Here is an 18,821-nt window from a genome sequence, read left to right on the forward strand (position 1 = left end):
TTATTGTAGAACTCAGCTCAACCAAAAACATGAAACGGGTAAGCTTTTATAATAAGATTGCACTTGCACATTTTGCTTTTCTGTTGTATGAAATGAGCAACATTTATATGTAGATAAGTAATGACAGCATTAAATTGCTAAAATGCCATTATGATGCAAGGATGCACAGCCTCGTTTTGTTGGTTCTCCTCACAGAATTTTAAAACTGGAGTCTGTGACAAAGCATTCCTATTTAAAAAAAAAAGGAAAAGATTGAGCGAAACTTAACTATTATTATTTCCAATTTTTGTTATTTATCATTTTAAGGAAAATGAAAAGCTACAGAAGGCTGTTAAAAAGTTGCAGGATCAACTCTCCAAAGTCAAGGTGAGTTGACAGTAGTTTTAGCTCAAGTACCGGTAGCTGGAATTATTTTCTTTTTACCACTACCAGTAGATGAGTTAACAAAATGTTACAGTATTCAGAAAGTTTTAAACTAAGTGGTTTGAAACCTATTCCTTTTGACATTTTCTGTGCTATATATTATGTGTCAAGTTTATATTTTTGTTTGAAGTACCAATTAAACCTTATTCCACAATCAGACATACCTTTATGCACACAGTCAAGCAAACATATACAGACACACATATGCACATCAACTCAGATGGATGACAAACAGTTGAATTGGTCTTAATAAATAAGAAAGAAATAATTACTGTAAAATGACTAATTTTCACTGGGTTTAAATTTCGCTGATTTACCATATCAGGAATATTCAGTGGGTTTTAAATACACTGTTTTATCATTTAGATAATGTGTTCTATGCTAATTTTACATATTCACTGGGTTTTAAATTAGCGCATTTTCCAGTCAGTGACATAAGCAAAATTAAAACCCAGTGAATAATTAACCCTTTTACAGTAGTCTATGATTTTATTCTTGTTGATTAACACTGACAATTCTTGTTTTATTTTCCAGTCAAGTTTAGGAAATGAATTTATTGAGAAAGATGAAATGGATAAATTCAAACAAAGTGTAGAATCTCAGGTAATTATAAATTAAATGGAAAAAAAAGAAATTTCTGTCTTGATATTTTAAAAAAAGTTATAATTTAAATTTATAATAAACATCCTGTTTTTGTTTCAGGCCAGGCAAGAAGTTAATAAAAAACTTGAAGAAGTAAACAACTATCTGGAAGAGCAGGTGAGACAATCATGTAAATCTTACTTCTGAGATGGTGGTTGTGAATAAATCATGACATGTGTTGATTGCCACATGTCTGTTCATGATGTCTTCAACTAAGAATAACTTTAATATGAAACAGTAACAAATACTCAGTATATAAATGGTTATAATCTCATCAATCTAAATGCTGAGTATGTAATGAGGCCATTTTAGCCACTGACTATAAAGTTTCAGTCACTCACAGTTTTTTTTTTGTACCTTTGCAGTTCAGGAGAGACACTCAGAGTCTAGAACTGATGTCTGACACAAAAATATTTTGTTTTTAAATATATTTACAAAGCACATATTATATAATATATAAATTTATTATTTACAAAGCCCATATTACAGTATACATGTATATTATATTGTGTAAAATACTTGGAATTAATCTTCGCTATTTTTGCTGAAGGGATGATTCAGTGAAAGTAAAATCCAGCGAATATACCTTTTTTCCTATATTTTACATTCAACTTGTCAAAAATCAGTGAAAATTAATTCCAGCTAAAATAAAGTATTTTACAGTACTGTAATATGTGCTTTGTAAATAATTCTCTGTGTTAATTGCTTCATGTTATATTGTTTGTAGGCACAGGCCAGGGAGAGATTAGACCAAATAAGAGACGCTAATGAAATCAGGATGAAAAGTGATCATGAAAAACAATTGAATGATATGAGGGTAAGGAGTGAATCTTGTCTGTTTGCTGGTTATCTGTTTTAAAATCATTCTTCCTTTCTGGAAATCAATTGACGGCAGAATCAAAATCACTGAAATATATAAACATGCTATAGTATGTGAATCTTTTTTTCAAGTTGAATTTATTTATTTTTCATCTTAGCCACGTACACAATTTGTAGGTGTGCTTTATATCTTTCTTGGTACTTACTATTTAATAATTTCATTTTGAACCTAGACTTGTCATACCATAAACTTTCACCTTGCCATGCATACCTACACAGACATAAAGGTGTAATTCAGTCGGTAGTTGATAATGTAGTTGTCAATATATTTGTCTGTACGCATGTATTGAGGTTCAGTTCATAATTCAAGGCTTTCTTTTCAGACTGACATAGCTAGAATGAAAGCAGCTAATCAAGAGAGTCTTGTACAGAAAGAAACTCACGAAGCAGAAGCTCAGAGATTCAAGGTAACAAATCTTCACAAGTCCACTGTCAAACCCTCTAGTGCCTGCTCCTTTACCATTTATCAGATTTTGGTAGAATTGAAAAATTATAATTTCTGACCTAAATATTGAAAAAAAAAGTGTGGTATATACTAAGTTTGCAAGGATTTTCAAAAAATTATTAATACTCCATGAAATTGAAAAATTATAAAATATATTATTATCTGAATAGTGTAGTAAAGCAGCATGTGTTAATAAGAGCTGTATGAAAAACATGAACAATTAATGTTTTACCATTAGAAGTGTAAAATTGATGTGAATTAATTTATAGCTAGGGGGACCAGTTTTTGAAATGGAGAAGTGATATTCAGAAATTTCATTTTTATCTTACGTGACCTCCTATAGAAATTGTTCAAAAATGCCTCTTTTTTTTATTTACCATTCTGTAACTAAATTTTGTCTAAAACCATGATTTGTACCAAGTAAAGGTCATGCAAAGAAAAGATATTGTATCGTTAGTTTGTTTATGTATCCATTCATCCATTTGTTATCTATTCTAGATTCTCAATGGACAAGGTTGTAATAGTTACGCTGTATTTAGCATAAAAACAAAGCTGTGACATTTTCAACTGTTGTGCGACCAGAGAAATCAATATTTCTTTTGAAAAAACAAAATATACTAAAAGTACAAAATAAATAGATTTGTTCAAGAATTTTGAACAATTAACAGTGTGAATTAAAAATAAATAGAACACTCCGGCCATCTTTATCTATAAAGCCTATGATGCTTTCCTCTAATTTGTAACCATGGTGACGTGATTCATTTTGTATGCAGGAATTATACGAGAGTGAACTGAGAATGAGAGAGAAATTAACCGACCAACTGGAAAGAGCAACTGAGAAAATGACAGATGCTAAAGCTCAACTCAGGTAAGTGTCAGTTAGTTTGTATAAAAGCATTGTACGAGTTGGTCATATGATTAACACACTGTGTTTGACTGTTGACGAATGTGTTGCATGCATATTAGAAAATGTGAATTCCAAATACGGAACACTGTTGAACTCACTCACTCACTGTACTGTCTGCTTGCATCCTTGCAACAACCTCATACTACATAAAATCACTGTCAATACACATTAGAACATAAAAAATCCAAACACCATATATACTGTCCTAATTAGTACCGGTATTCATTTACCTTGATTTTTCACAATTAGGTGACTTAACTTTAAAGATGGCGATGTAAACAAGGTTGTTGGATATGCTCGTGCTATATCTTTACAGAAATTCTGTTTCCTTCTTGAATATTGGCATTATTATTTTTCTGTCAGGAATTTGACATGGTATATTCACCCATGGCGACTCAGGCGAAAAAAAAACACCCTTACATGTACTCCATTGAGATTTATTTTCTTTTTCTCTTCTCTCATGTAGCATGGAAAGACAGCGAAGTCGGCATTTGGCAGAAAACAGTCCAGATCTTGGCGGTAGTTTTATGCAGCCTGGTATGGGGACTGCCAGTGTAGATCCAATAACACAAAAGGCAAGTGACCAGTTTGCATATTAATTACAGACAATACTTAGTTTGAAAAATGTTGAACTTTGAATAATGCAGTGAACACCAAAGACTTAAATTTTCTATTGTGTTTCTAGGGGACCTTTCTATTAATGAATATTTTTTCTTCATAACAGGTTCGAAATGAGCTGGATAGAAGTATTGCCCGCCATTTAGGTATGTTATATTACATATTTACTGGATGTACTACATCGGGATTTTCAATGATACTAGAACCATCAGTTTATTATAACTCATTAGTGCGGAAACCTTTATGCATATCCTGCTGTATCTTGTCACACGTACATACATCTTGAGATGCATCTGCAGATCATTTGGCTTTACAATTTGATTTAAAATAGCTGAATCTCTGAATGTTCTAACTTGTAATGCAATTACTTGTTCTATTTCAGGTTCATTAGATACAAGTCCAGGAGTTATGCAGGAAAACATGCCAAACAACTGGGATTCTAAAAATGGCAGTCTTTCACCGCTAGATAAAGCAAATTCGCAATATATGTCAGTACTTCGGAAAAACTACTTCATCTAAGAGTTGGAATTATATTTTTTATGAATGTACATAAGATGCATATTCAGTATTGAAACCTTCCCTCCATTATGAATGAAATTTTTAATAATATATACAAATTTTAATATGCAAAGTGTAACAATTATTATTATTAAACCATGGCATGTATTTATTTGTGACTGTGGAGTTTGTTTTTTAATTAATTTATTTATTGCATCAATTTTTAAGTACAAATTTTAATGCTGCAGGCATCGGCATTAGTAATTACAGTATGAGATATGGTTTGCAATCATAGCTTTGGTGTTTTATGTATTGTACTTGACACTTTTTCTCCCTTTGAATATTAACACTGAATAGTTTTAACACAGTGCCTGATGAAAGCTTCCATAGATAGCCAAAATAACTGATCAGCTGGTGATGTGTGGATTTGTTATTACAACACCAGAATATTTTCTACCCAGTTGTTTTTATTCCATGGCTGACTCTGACATATACATGTTACAACTTTCAAACTTCCTGTAACACGTTTACTGTTCTAACTGCAAAATGTTCATTGTTTTAACAAAAATGTGGGACAGATAATTTGTCACTATATTGTGTTTTACCTGATGAAGTATGACACAAATTACATTTTCAAAATTCATCGTTTAGTTTGATATGTAAATGTCCAATAATAACTTTCTTGTATTCAAATATTCTTCCTTTCATAATGTATGCAATTGTTATAAGTTTCATTTTTAGGATTTGTGGGCGTCTAGTTATAGTCCTTATTAAGATTCTGAAAATGAATTTCAAAGTAAAACTTCATTGCCAGCAGCTATTCATACTTTCATTATATAAAGTGGGTCATTTTAATATTCACAAAATTTTCTGTGGGATAACTTAATTCCTTTAATTCTGTGATAAAAGCATTTTATTTCGGTGACAGAAAAAATAGCATATATTTTAGTTTTTCATTACATGAATGTATTTGTATATTACATGTACATTGTATATGGTAAGTAGACAAAACTTAAAGTTGTTTGAATAGGAAATCAACAAAAAGGGAATAATGATGTTTCAACTGTGATCAACCAGTTTGTTTGTTAATCAATACATGGAGGTAAAAAGAATACTAATCTTTGTAGTATAAGCTCAACTGATCACTTCACCAGTTATTGGTTACTATAGTAATGAAACATTTTGAATGGCCAACTCAAACTGTTGGCAGCTACAGTGTATTTATTTATCCATTGGGGTGAATGCCAAATTACTTTTTACAAAATAAACTTGCATATATTTTCCATAATTTAACAAATTATAGAAAAGTATTTATAAAATATTAAATGTGTTTAACAGGTGATTTGCATGTAGATGTCACTCATGATAACAAAGCCTTATCTGAAATACTAAATAAATATACCAACAGCTTATAAGTCCAGGAATTACATTTGAATAAAATATTTTATTTTCATGTCTGAGTTTCTTTTCAACTTAATATTAATTTGTATTCTTCCCAAAAAAGACTTGTTTTGACATTATACAACCTGGCCACACTACCAGTTTGAGAATTCCAAAACAGTTGATACTTTGCCAGATATAAGATTCAATTAGGGTTGATATTGATAGAATAATATGGAGTATGGCTGGACCCAGAGGGCCACTATTTATCAAAAAGCCAGTGTGCCTGAGGGAGTTAATTAACAAATCAAGTACTAGTAGTATATTGTTTTCATCCCTCCATATCCTACAAGTAACTCTGCGAGTTGTCAAACCTGGATTACTTCAAACCTTAACCCCAGTGTCATCCTCTGGTCAGGAACCAGATATCTAACTGGTCCTGAAGGGAACAAGAATCCTATTGTATTTATTACCACACACATGGACTGAGCTATCTTCCCCATAGGCCTACACCCCCGCCCACCCACATGAAACTGGCAGGACCCTCAGTGTAGCCCCACCCACCTCGTAAACTGCATTGTTGGACTTTATTGCAGAAACAGAAATTCCAGGGCCGCAGTATCAGACAGATCCATGAAAACCAGATATTGAATAACAATTTCTGGGTGTACCTCACACTCTCACACACTTGCTATGCTGCAGGAACTTTGGCTATGATTATATACTAAAACACTGATTGAGTTTTATGTTATTCTTTATTACCATCTCAGTTAAAACTTGCATGGTCATCTCAAAAAGGTCAATACTACCATGGATATAAGTACTCTGATGGTATTAGCTTGCCTATCCTATGAAGCTTTAGCTCGATGTAATAGGTAAACTCCAGCTCGCAGTCCCCCTTGGTTTATCCATATTGTACGCTTACTTCTCCATAGATTGTGACACAATGATAGGGTCTGAAAATGAACAAAATATTGATAGTATTTTTTTTACAGACATTGATATTTGATTGACCAAATCTAAATTGGCATACAGTAATTTTTATAAGCATATCTACACATGAATCAAAAACTGCATTAAAATATGACTTTGGTTTGGCCAAAGATACATCTATCTCTGTCATGTTACTATGATGTCATGTATTGTCTTTGAAGAACGTTTAAAGTTGATCAGTTAAAAATTATAACCACAAGGAAAAGACTATTTTTAGTGATATTTACCCAATTACATAGAATACACACTAAAATCAAACTTGGCTGAGTTAATGCAATATTCATGTTTTAAAGAAATTGGATAAAATTGTTATTTAAATCAAAAGAAAAAGTTTTACTATCAAGTTGACAACAGTGACAACAACAAGGAAAGACTTTTACCTCCATGCATCCACAATGTTATGGCAAGGTAAAAAGTATTCGCACTAGATTTTGTTGACTCACACCTTTAATGACAAAAGTAGTATACTAATCTAATCGGGGTGAGGGGGGATTGGCACGAGAGGGCGCTGCCCATCAGCAATTTCTTTACAGAATAATTCTCAACAAAATATAGAAACATATTGCGTTCAAAACTGTTCCATTTCAAACTGCACATGCACACACACACACAGTGATTTATGGAAATGCATACTATTTAGGTAACTTGTCACTACAGCGAAATAGTACTACAGCGAAATATCAACTGACCAATGCAATCTCCATGACTAATGTTGAAGAAAAAACCTGTGGATAGAATCAGTCAATTCAGAACTATCATGTATGCTATAGGAAAGCATTTTGACACAATTTTACTGATAAGATAAGTTTTTCATTGCTTATGAATTATTTATTTATGTAAATGAGACTAATATTACGACCAATCATATCATGCAGCCCCTCCCCCCGAATCTAACCAATTAAATTCTACTACATGTATCATGACAACACAGCCAAATATTTCTGCACACTCAATTCAGTTACTTCATGAGCAGGCGACCTTTGACACAGAGCAGTGTACATGAAAAGATGCTACACTTGAATTGTTACTATGGTGATTAGAATATTACAAATGGAAATTTCACCTTCATCATGCATTTCTTGTCATGCGTAAGTAACACAGCTCTCCCAGTCTCTGGTTTGCACACCCTTGCCATCTCTACCAGACCCCTGTGGTACAGATCCCAGTTACGTCTACGAGTACCGCTCCTATAATGCAAACAACATCAGTCATGGGCAACATTCAATTTCCTGATTTTAACATTGATGAATAAATGTGATCCATACACAGTAGGGTATGTATAAATCGTTTGGTAGTCTTTGTCATGGATTGACATTATCGAAAGAAGTAATGAAACACTTACCTTTTACCAAAAGGCTGAAAAACAAAGCATAAACTATAAATTATAAAATACAGATAAACACTTTGGAAGTACAGTTCAACAAGTGTGCTGTAACAGAACTTGTAACAGAAAGGGGGGCGATTTTATAACTGGTTGCTTGGTTGCAAGATAAAATAACATACAGATATTAAGATGTTATTTTGTCAGCTTCACCTACAAATGAAAATATGAGTTTTTCATAAACTTCCAAAGACAGCCTGGACGCCTTTGCAATACAAAATCAACATGTTTGATACTAAAACTGAAATTGGTATTGTGAAATATCTACCTTAAATGCTCAGTATTACACCTAGCATTCAGGGAACTCAAAACTCAATGAGAAGATGGAAGGCTTAATCAGTTAGAAGGCTTAACAATAGCAGCGAGAAGGCTTAACGATAGCAGTGAGAAGGCTTCACAATAGCAGTGTGAAGGCTTAACAATAGCAGTGTGAAGGCTTAACAATAGCAGTGTGTAGGCTTAACAATAGCAGTGTGTAGGCTTAACAATAGCAGTGAGAAGGCTTAACAATAGCAGTGTGAAGGCTTAACAATAGCAGTGTGAAGGCTTAACAATAGCAGCGAGAAGGCTTAATAGCAGCGAGAAGGCTTAAGGATAGCAGTGAGAGGGCTTAACAATAGCAGTGAGAAGGCTTAACAATAGCAGTGTGAAGGCTTAATAATAGCAGTGTGAAGGCTTAACAATGATCTATACTACTCATGTCTTTGGAGTGAAATTGCATGCTTACCAAATCAGAGACAAACACATCAATAGAGTTTGTTTTCAGTGGCAGTTGGCAGACATCCCATTGTACAATGTCCACACTAACTGGAAGTCTGTCATGAAGAATCAATACATTAGATTTGATAGATATTGCCCAGGTCAGAGCACATATTGTCATCTAGGCTCCAGAAATCCAAAAAGTAAATTTGTTGTGAGATTAGGCTTAACTGGAAGGTGCCCCTTTAAGATAACTTGCACTTATACAGTGTGCGTTCAGTGTACTATATGCCCACCATAAATATACACATGCATCTCCACTGGACAAGCACTTCTACAGACTAAATACAGTACACAATATATTATACAGCGGTTATTTCACCAGACATGAATTAAAGTACAAACAATTTAACAACAAGTAACATGATTATAAAGTTACCTGTTTTGTTCTTTTCTCGTCTCATTGATTGCTGTGATGTTTTTTAAAGAATGAGAACAGGGGTACTCATTACCGTCTCCACAGAGATGAAGGCTTCCTGGCCAGTTCAGCACTCCCTGGGGGAGATAAATATACATCAGACCCACAATGCAATGCTATATTCACTTCCTGGTCATAAGTCAATCACGCTGGGGTCATCTCATTGGTGCAATTCCATTGGGCAACCTTATTGGTACAATACCATTGGACAATCTCATTGGTGAATATTCATATACGTGTATATCTACGTACATAGCTTGTTTTTCAGGGTATAGGTGCTCAGTAACTGGATGCAAGGTGTACATACAAATTTTGCAGAATTGTGAGAATTACTGGCTCTTGAGCCTATCACAGTTACTCCTGTTGACTTGAATATAAGCCAGGCACTACCAGTATTAATTTTTATATTGAAGTGTTCATTATAAGCTATGGATTTTCGATTCCTAAGCGTCACCTTACCTCAATAGGTATGGCGCCACAGCCACACATGGGGTCACACACCACATCACCTAGTTGAATCTCACCTAATCTGTGTGAAGGTACACAAACACTATATTAATTATTGTACTATTATTTGTATTTTCATGAAAGGAAGAATGGCTTAAAAATAAAACAGAAAACAACTATTTGCATGGATGGAAACAATAGAATATCAAAGAAAGCTTAGAAAGAACTCATGTATGCTGAGACATATTCAAAAGTAATTCAAATTTAAGATTACCCCTTCAAACGAGAAACTTGGCAACTAATATTTGTCTGCTATTTGAGATGCACATTGTGAAAAAAAATCATTTTTTGAGATATCAGAAATTGGCTAGTAATAATTACCCCCAGATTATCTATGAACCGCATTTAATGTTTGATGATTAAGCACATTATGCAAATTAGGCAATTAGTCTGCATTGTTCCCAGGCTCTTATATAGGCTTATTAAATTACAATAATTGTTTTTTGAGATATAGGTAGACAATTAGGCAACCCAAAATAAATTAGGTCTGTGTATGCCAATAGCCATTATTATGGATGCCAAAATTAATCATCTACATTCCAAGTTTCATTGAAATGTGAGATATTGATGGAAAAGCAGAAAACTTGTGAATTATTAGGTAATTACAATAGGCAATCTATATACTATATGGACAGAATTTAACCTAAAATTGCAACTTTGAATGCACCTCATCATCTTATATAATAATAATTTCCATTGGTTGACAGCAATAAAATGTTAGTAATAAAGTACAATACATATAAAACTAAAGTAAAAGTAAAATGTCAGTTATTCTTATTTCTGATTTTAAATATTTTGTACAAGTATTCACCAACTTGTCTTATTATTACATCTTCTCTTGAACTCATAATATATTTAAATATCTGGTCATCACTTTTCAATTCTTCTGGAATATTGATATTTTTAAATAACTTTTGTCTTTCTGTTTGGTACCTAAGACATTCCATGAAGAAATGTTCTTCATTTTCAATTTTGATCTGGGAACATTGCTTACAAATTCTGTCTTCTAAAAGAATTTTGGGTTCTCAATTTCTAATACATGACTGCTTATTCTGAAACGAGTCATTATGATTTTATGTTTCAGATTACATAAAAGCAAATATGGTTCAAAAGAGTACGAGTCTTTAAACTTTATATACATTCTCAGTTTTCTATTATCATCTGTTACACTCAACTTCCAGAACTCTACATACCGTTGTCGAATGTTTTTTATTTTACCGTGTGGTAATTTTTGAGGTATGACAGACGAGGAAAAGTTTGTAGTATTATCGTAGACCATGTTTTTTCATAAATTTTGTTGTTTTTGTTCTTCAAAGGCTTGTTTTGTAATATTACTGTCTGGTAAGGCACTAATAGGATACCAGTATTTAATAAGATTTTCCTGAATATCTAAGAGTAATGGAAATTTACCAAGTTCAGCTCTGCATGCTGCATTTGAGGAGAATTTACTCACACCTAGTATTTTTTGCAGAATTTCAAATGTAACTGTTCAATTGGTGTTTTGTCCCATCTATTATTGTCTTGTACTGTATGTCATGTCCCCAAGTTGTTGATCCATATAACAAAATTGGTTTAATACATATCTGAAAAAGGTGCATAAATGTTCTACAGTCAGTCTCTCTTGGCATTGCTTTCAACAGTGCATACATTGCTCTAGTAGCTTTGACTGCTAAACGTTGTCTTGTTTCTTGGAACTTTCCATTTGATTGTAAAGTTATACCTAAATAAATATAAGAATTGACACAACTTATATTTTGTTCTTGGAATTGAAATAACTCTCTCTTTCTCATTGCTCCCTTTTTGAATAACATAACTTTGGTTTTATTAAGATTTACCTGGAGTTTCCATTTGTGGCAGTATTCAGATAGTTTATTTAATGCATTTTGCAAACCTAATTGTGTTATTGAAATTAATATTAGGTCATCTGCATAAAATAGAGAGTTAATTTTATAATTATTTAATGTTACCTGGTTTACTGTTTTTTATAAGTTCTGCACAGAACCCATCATATCCAGCTGATTTTTTTGATTTATGTTTGTTAATTGCTATTTTAATTTCTTTTTCAGTTATTTCAGCATTCAAGCAATTGTTTGGTTGTTGCATATTTTCAAATATTCCTGTTTTAGTCGCAATGTTTTTCTGAAAGTCTGTTAAATCATCTTTAGTATTCAATCCATTTATCAGGTGAAATTGGGTTTACTTGATTTCTGTCTGAATTCTTTAATTTGCTTATAATTTGCCAAAATTGTTTAGGGTTAGTTTTATATGCACCTTAACATCTTATATGCTATATTTCGGTAATAATGTATCAATTTACGTACCTCAACATCATATACGCCAATGTAGCTCTGAGAGTGGTACTTCCAAAATGTTTGATGTTCCTCCGATGCATGCTTTCTCGTGTCAAAGCGATTCCCACCAAAATATCATTATCAGTAATGTTCAACAACACATCAATATCTGAATTTGACAGATCAACGCGCCAATGGAAATAGTCGTTTATACTCCCACCAAAGCGACTCGCTGCTTGCGGGGACTGGAAACTATGTTTGTTGCCTGTTCTGTGGCACGATACACGAAAGGCTGGAAGTGTGGCATGATCAGACTCACTGATTTCCTCAGGTGTTAGTGGTACAGATTTTGCATATTTGCTGTAAGACTGCCAGTATTTTATACCCGTAGACCAGTCAATGGTTGTCACTAGATCAGACAGAGATTGTAAATCAGCCTCCTGAATATAAGAAAATATTGCATTATCAGTCTAATACTGCTACCGGTAATATTCGTGTATGTGTATTTGTGTTTCATCCAATCAAAGAGACACCCGGGTGCAGAGAATTTCCTTAAAGTGATCTGAAAATGTTATACCCCCGGTAGTATGGTTATAGACTAAGTCTGGTTTACTGTTGACAGAACAACACCACTGTATACTCTAGCAAAACATCAAAATTTGAAGAAAAGTAGAGAAAAGAAATACATTTTGAAAAAATCTATGTTTTCAGAATACATGAAGCATATCTACAGATGACAGTGTATTGATGACACTTACCAAACTTATACCAACCAATATATGTCAGTGTAAACCACAGGGGATTGTGGGTATTAATCAGGGATGAAACACCATAGTTGGTTTGATGTAATGTGCTTCTTGAACAGAGAGCAGAATATCCCAACATCTATAACTGTATAATGGGCAATTTTCAATTCTTTTCCCCGAGATTACAACACTTTGTATTATACACATTCACAAATGTTTTATAAAAGTCAAAATCCACTAGACCAATCACCATGAGTTCAGCATGCATGGCTGTAAATCAGCCAATGACTGAAGAAAACTCGTGGGCAAGGAGTGATACCAAATAGAAGCAATTTTTTTTTTTATTTGAATGAAGTGTGAGGATATATCCATGGTAAATGTCTCATAAATAGTTTCTAAGTATCCAGAAAAACAAATTCATGTCTTTATGAAATGCAAAGTATTGTATAATGTTATATCACTGAGAGTGTTAGTTGAATTTACCTCTTCTTCTATAAATTGGTGGTTTTCAAATTCTTGTACAACAACAAATAAGTTATCAACACCACACAGAGAATGAACCTAAAAAGGCAAAACATTTATTAAAACACAGTAACCAAAAGTTGCTTTCACACTTTGCATATACTGTATGTGAAAACATCACCCCCGGAACAAGCTAAAAATATAAAATGTGTTAAGTTTATGTTGTTTTTAGCAACAAATCAGAAATTTTAAAAGTAGAAATTATAATAATAATAATAATAATAAGTAATTGCATTAATAGTCCTTGTCAGTTATCAAGTTTATATATATATATATATAAATAAACTTGATAACTGACAAGGACTATATATATATATATATATATATATATATATATATATATATATATATATATATATATATATATATATATATATATATATATATATATATATATATATATATATATATATATATATAGTAAATCCCTCTAACACAACCGGGATTGAATGGCGGAAATGCTTGATTTTGATGAATTTTTAGTATAAAAATGGCAGCCATTTGGACATCTTGAATTGGATTGAGAAAAGAATTGACTTACAATGTTTGAATATGATCACTCCAGACATGTCTGAGATACAGGTGGGGGACGTCTTAACAGATGCACATATTTATAGAGTAAGTCACTGTTTTCCAAGGACTAACAATGAGAACCCATATAGTGTCATTAAAAAAATACACTCATTGTCATTCAGTTTGGAGTTATATAATGTTGTATTTAGCTTTAAATGCATTCTACTATTATAATAATGCTATCAAGTATCATGATTGGAATAATAGGTGCTCAAAATTGACCACTTCACACCACGGCGATTACGTTTGGCCGAGTGCGACCGAATTCATGAAACTGTATATAGATTACATGATGAGATGAAATGAATCTCATCTTCAATCGTAACTAGTCTGTGCGAACATTATTCCCATGGTGAAGGTGAATACAAAAACAAGTCATTCAACAAATGGGTTACCCCCTCACAAGGAATTATGGTCACCTTCTGCAGTTGTGAAAGTGGCAACTCAAAACGTATCCTGCCTCTTCTTGGTGTGGCTTCGACACCGAGTTTCTCAGAACATTCGTCACAAGCCAGGCGTTCGAATCCAGTGGTAACGGTAGCTACAATAATTGCGTTTACACTTTTATCTTCGCTAATCGTAGAACCGGAGGAAACCACGTTATTTTCCATGGGCGCAGCCATTTTGAGATTTATCGCATTTGTCACTAGAGGGCGCCATACAACATTGGTAATGTAATCTGACATAACCGCTAACAAAAATATCCTACTCTGGATAACTATATGACAATAAATTTCGGAAAAGTACCAACAAATTCGGTCGAAAATTATAGGGTGGTGGTCGACGCGCCGTTTTCGATACATTCTTTGTTTACGTGGAATTCAAACACACAGCAAGGGTGTAGCACCATAGATTACGCATTATTGTCAAAGTGAACATGAGCTTATTAATTAATCAATTGGCTAATTAATCAATTGGCCGTGTAAAAATGGTATTGCGTAGTAACTTCGCAATTAGATAAGATTATCGAAACGGGATTAATCAATGAAGATATTATAATTACTAATCACTAAAAAATTACAATTAACAGAAAAAGCTTTAAATAATATTCATCTTTCATCGCAACAAATAAATAAATGCAGATATTACTCACAATCTAGACAGGAAAAACAAAATAAAATGGAAAACTATCTAACAAGGCTGAACAAATTGGTCCACTCGAGGCAAGCTATCGACCTCAAAATATAAACAGGAGACATACAAAACTAAAATTACCAAATGGTAATAACTTTCTGAGCAGCAATGCCTATAAAACATACTTCAACAAGGCGTTGAGAGTATGGGCTTGTGCCAAATCCCATAGAAAACGCAAGGATCGAATTGATTGATGGTTGTATGTCCGAAATAATCTTAGAGTTTCTGTACGCTTTTGTACGCTTTCAGTATCATCGTCTCATTGGTCACTGCTGTATTTTGTTCAGAGTACCTTGTTATTTAATTGATACGTATTTTCCATAAATACATTCTCCTGCCAGCCATTCACATGCAATACTGAACCAGGATGACCCGTGTGGTAGCAAACAGGGCATAATTATGGCAAAACAGCAACTCTACAGCTGTAGAGTTATTGTTGATTCGGACAACATTCAGACTATCCATTCGCATACTTTTGTAATATTTTCTCAATTGGTAACAATTATTGATGTGACGTGCTCATTTCGTAACAACACCACTTGGTTCAAAGGCAATTTGTATGAAAAGTGACTTTACATAGCACATATGAGTTTGTACTTAAAAACTAATAAAAAATTAAAAGACAATATTGCACTCTGAAAATTTAGATATAAACTTGGATATTGTCAAAATGTCAATATTGGGAAAATCATAAACAATGTCATCTGACTATTTCGGTGTCTGAAAATAAAAAAAAAATGCGTGAAATTTAACGTTGTTGAAGTCTGCGTCTGATGTTAGAGTTATAATAATTATGTTTTATGCATCCAAACATTCCGAAGGATTTATTTACAGTACGTAAATGCAATCAGAGAAAGATTTAAAGTTAACAGAACTCCCAGTTTCTTTATTTGTGTTACTCTTTTGGGCAGTAGATCTGAAATGCAATATTTGCCTAACTATAACACAATTGGAACTATTTTGGGATAATTGGATTCGCTTAAAATGTGCTACTGTAGGGTAGTATTGTTCTTAATTTTCTCATTTCTGATATCAATACATGAAATTATCAGAAAAAATCTAAAACGATCAAATAAAATATTTTTGTGAAAACAAACCATTACAGTAGCACATTTTACGCGAATCCAATTATCCCGAAATAGTTCCAATTGTGTTAAATTAACTTTTTTACTTTGGTGCTGAAGTTGTACACTGCGTGATGCATAACATGTAACAAACTAATATCCGTTTATTTAATTTCATGTATTTTAAACAGAGTATTTTCCACATAAAGTGAGACGTGCCCTGTTCACGCAACGTAGAATAATAACCCCGCCGTATTCCATGAGAACCGACGTTATTTATACAAACACGTGCATCAAGGTGTGTCAGAGTTATTGGGCGTAGAATAGCAAAGAGCTTCAGACAGTCTACAATATTTATTGCTTTGACAAGATGTATATCTATGAGTTTCAGTCTGGTGATTTCTATTGAAATCGTTTTGTTGTCCTGGTTTTGCAACATTTTGTCTCTGTTGTGAATAGCAGAGTTTTCTGGATCAACGTTTCACCAGTATCTCATCCAGACGTTCAACATTACAATTACATACAAAAGTCACGTGAGTAGTTCAGCTTTTCTTAAGTTTTTTTTAAACGAGTTATTCTATATATTGGTAAATTTGACAAATGTCAAGTTCTCATAGGACAAATTGCGTGGCATTAATGTACGAGTGATAACAGAGACAGTGTGTTCATATTGTTGTTTTTTCCGGGTATACATTGTGATTTCTTTTTCAATTCATGCAAAAGTGAGCAAAGATGATCTGTTTGGTACTAAACTGAGTGAAACAACATTTGTACAACTATGAAGGTTCAACAGTTCATTTCCAGTTTACTGACAGTTAAATATAGGCCACGGACGTTTACTAGATCTCGACCCAAAACGGGCCATTATTCGTTAACGTCCGAGTTGCCATACTTTTACGAAATCCTATTGCGAATTCGGTGCGAACAACAAAGTTTTTGTGCTAATATTAAATGATGCGAAACACAACGCCATCTTGCACAAGACCTTTGACAAAAAGGTTCACATATTTTTACACTTATTTTACATATCTGAAATATGTGTGACAACGTTGTGTTATTCCTATTGTTCTATTTTTACAGGATATTTCGCACTAACAAAATTAGACATTGTTTTTTGGAGGTTAGCATAATTTAGGTTGACCGAGACAATAAGAAAATCACGCTGCCAATGTTTGACCAATTTGAGGGAAGTCGGGTTTACATTGTTGTCCTATTTTGACTAGATTTTGATCTACTTAAACATATTTGACATTTTGTGTGTGGAAATTTGGGTCAACTAAATAATTCCATATTTGCCGTTGATTTGTAGAAAAGTTGATTTAACCTTGCCGTTTCATTCTGACTATATATTAGAAATAGTGTTTCCTGCTACATTGGGTATAGAATATTCGACATTTTTTGGAAAAGACTCGTGCGGCAAATACTTGACCCTGGACCTACGTGTTACTGTACTATATTTGACCACTGGCGAATCATTTGTACACAACGTAGTCGAGAGCATGTTGGGAGATAAAACTGTAAAACTGTTTGTCCGCCTTCATGGCGTTATATAGATTATAAACACCTATCTGGAAAGTAAAATATAGTTACGTCATAAAATGACTTCAATGGTCTTGAAGTGTTCATTGGTGATAAAAAAAAGTGTGACAGAATCACCCCATTGAAGCACGTGACGTTCGAAGTTGTCGCGTGGTATGAAGTGACGAACCGACCATGCGGTGTGAATTAAACGCAAAAACACGCAACATACACAAGACAGCATCATATATCACTTTTTTATTGTTTTATAGTAATAATCACAATGGCCAACAAAAAGGAAATTGACAATACTGGCGAGGTAAGTCATTAATGCGGTATTAGTGATGAGATTTCTCGCATCCAAAAAGTTTCATTTCAGTAACATACAGTAACACTATCAATATATATATGACCGAGTATCTACGCTTTATCGTTTGCGCTTTCAGGCGTAGAATTTATTCAAATAACAGGAAATAGAGGTGGTTTATTTAGAATATTTAATACAATCTTCACAGAATGAACAGCATACTAAAATTATGAATCCAATCATGGCTAAAGTAAATAACTCCTGTATAAAAATCAGGGTTAACTCATTTCTAGTGAAGGGAGGTCAGCAAGGTATTACGTAGTCAACATACTTTGGAAATTCCGAACCCATGACCCCTAAGATGTTCCCGAGATATTTAACATAGTATACCGAACAATATATTTACGAGTTTTGGAGTTATGTGTTAGATATAAGCCCGGTATAGATTATAAGAATGCTAACCAGAATCTATAAGAAAAAGAACATATTTTCTGACGATACTATATTCGATGTAAGCTATATGCGTCTTACACAAAGGAACAATTACCATTATGGCAGCATTCAGTCACAGGCCCCACAATGTTGTTTCAAACACAATTTTGAATAAACATTAAACGACTTAATAAATTAACAGAAACAAAATGTAATTCTCACACAATTCAAACATCATTTTCATTACTTCATATCATGTGTAGGAATGGAAAAAAATGGGTAGTCGACTAGTTTTGGGCGGATTTGAAAAATATAGGGGTTACGTCAAAATTACGTAATTTTCCCACAAAAATTAAAAGAAATCAGAAATAAAATTTTAAATCG

General features: G+C 33.2%; 2 protein-coding genes across 6 annotated transcripts in view; one reads left to right on the plus strand and one right to left on the minus strand.

Annotated features, from left to right (window-relative positions):
* LOC100371645 (uncharacterized) overlaps nucleotides 1–5,865 on the plus strand; it is a 41,869-nt gene extending 36,004 nt beyond the window's left edge. For all 5 annotated transcript variants that reach the window (XM_078013978.2, XM_085496857.1, XM_085496856.1 and 2 more), the window contains 10 exons: nucleotides 10–38; nucleotides 307–366; nucleotides 958–1,026; nucleotides 1,126–1,182; nucleotides 1,793–1,882; nucleotides 2,268–2,351; nucleotides 3,163–3,257; nucleotides 3,763–3,871; nucleotides 4,021–4,060; nucleotides 4,297–5,865. In XM_078013978.2, coding sequence (XP_077870104.2) covers nucleotides 10–38; nucleotides 307–366; nucleotides 958–1,026; nucleotides 1,126–1,182; nucleotides 1,793–1,882; nucleotides 2,268–2,351; nucleotides 3,163–3,257; nucleotides 3,763–3,871; nucleotides 4,021–4,060; nucleotides 4,297–4,433 — 770 coding nt within the window. In that variant the 3' untranslated portion in view covers nucleotides 4,434–5,865. The remainder of the gene's footprint in view (nucleotides 1–9; nucleotides 39–306; nucleotides 367–957; nucleotides 1,027–1,125; nucleotides 1,183–1,792; nucleotides 1,883–2,267; nucleotides 2,352–3,162; nucleotides 3,258–3,762; nucleotides 3,872–4,020; nucleotides 4,061–4,296) is intronic.
* A 663-nt stretch (nucleotides 5,866–6,528) lies between these two features.
* Nucleotides 6,529–14,609, minus strand: LOC102809357 (tRNA (guanine(6)-N(2))-methyltransferase THUMP3-like). The gene is made up of 9 exons (XM_006823479.3): nucleotides 14,402–14,609; nucleotides 13,371–13,448; nucleotides 12,172–12,581; nucleotides 9,803–9,872; nucleotides 9,305–9,420; nucleotides 8,894–8,981; nucleotides 8,128–8,141; nucleotides 7,849–7,972; nucleotides 6,529–6,748 (listed from the first exon to the last, which is right to left on the minus strand). Exons 1-9 carry the CDS (start codon nucleotides 14,603–14,605, stop codon nucleotides 6,641–6,643), a joined length of 1,212 nt encoding a protein of 403 aa, XP_006823542.1. The 5' UTR covers nucleotides 14,606–14,609; the 3' UTR covers nucleotides 6,529–6,640.
* Between the last annotated feature and the right edge of the window lie 4,212 nt (nucleotides 14,610–18,821).

The sequence above is a fragment of the Saccoglossus kowalevskii genome, chromosome 3 (genome assembly GCF_978046115.1).
Source record: "Saccoglossus kowalevskii chromosome 3, keSacKowa6.1, whole genome shotgun sequence".
NCBI classification, from domain to species: domain Eukaryota; kingdom Metazoa; phylum Hemichordata; class Enteropneusta; family Harrimaniidae; genus Saccoglossus; species Saccoglossus kowalevskii.

What these genes read in the sequence shown, in the direction of transcription:
- LOC102809357 (XM_006823479.3), bottom strand. Translation starts at nt 14,605, where the DNA reads ATGGCTGCGCCCATGGAAAATAACGTGGTTTCCTCCGGTTCTACGATT. An exon ending in ACCAATTTATAGAAGAAGAG is followed by an intron (nt 12,582 to 13,370) that starts GTAAATTCAACT and finishes TCTTATATTCAG; the next exon opens with GAGGCTGATTTACAATCTCT. An exon ending in ACGAGAAAAGAACAAAACAG is followed by an intron (nt 8,982 to 9,304) that starts GTAACTTTATAA and finishes TCTTCATGACAG; the next exon opens with ACTTCCAGTTAGTGTGGACA.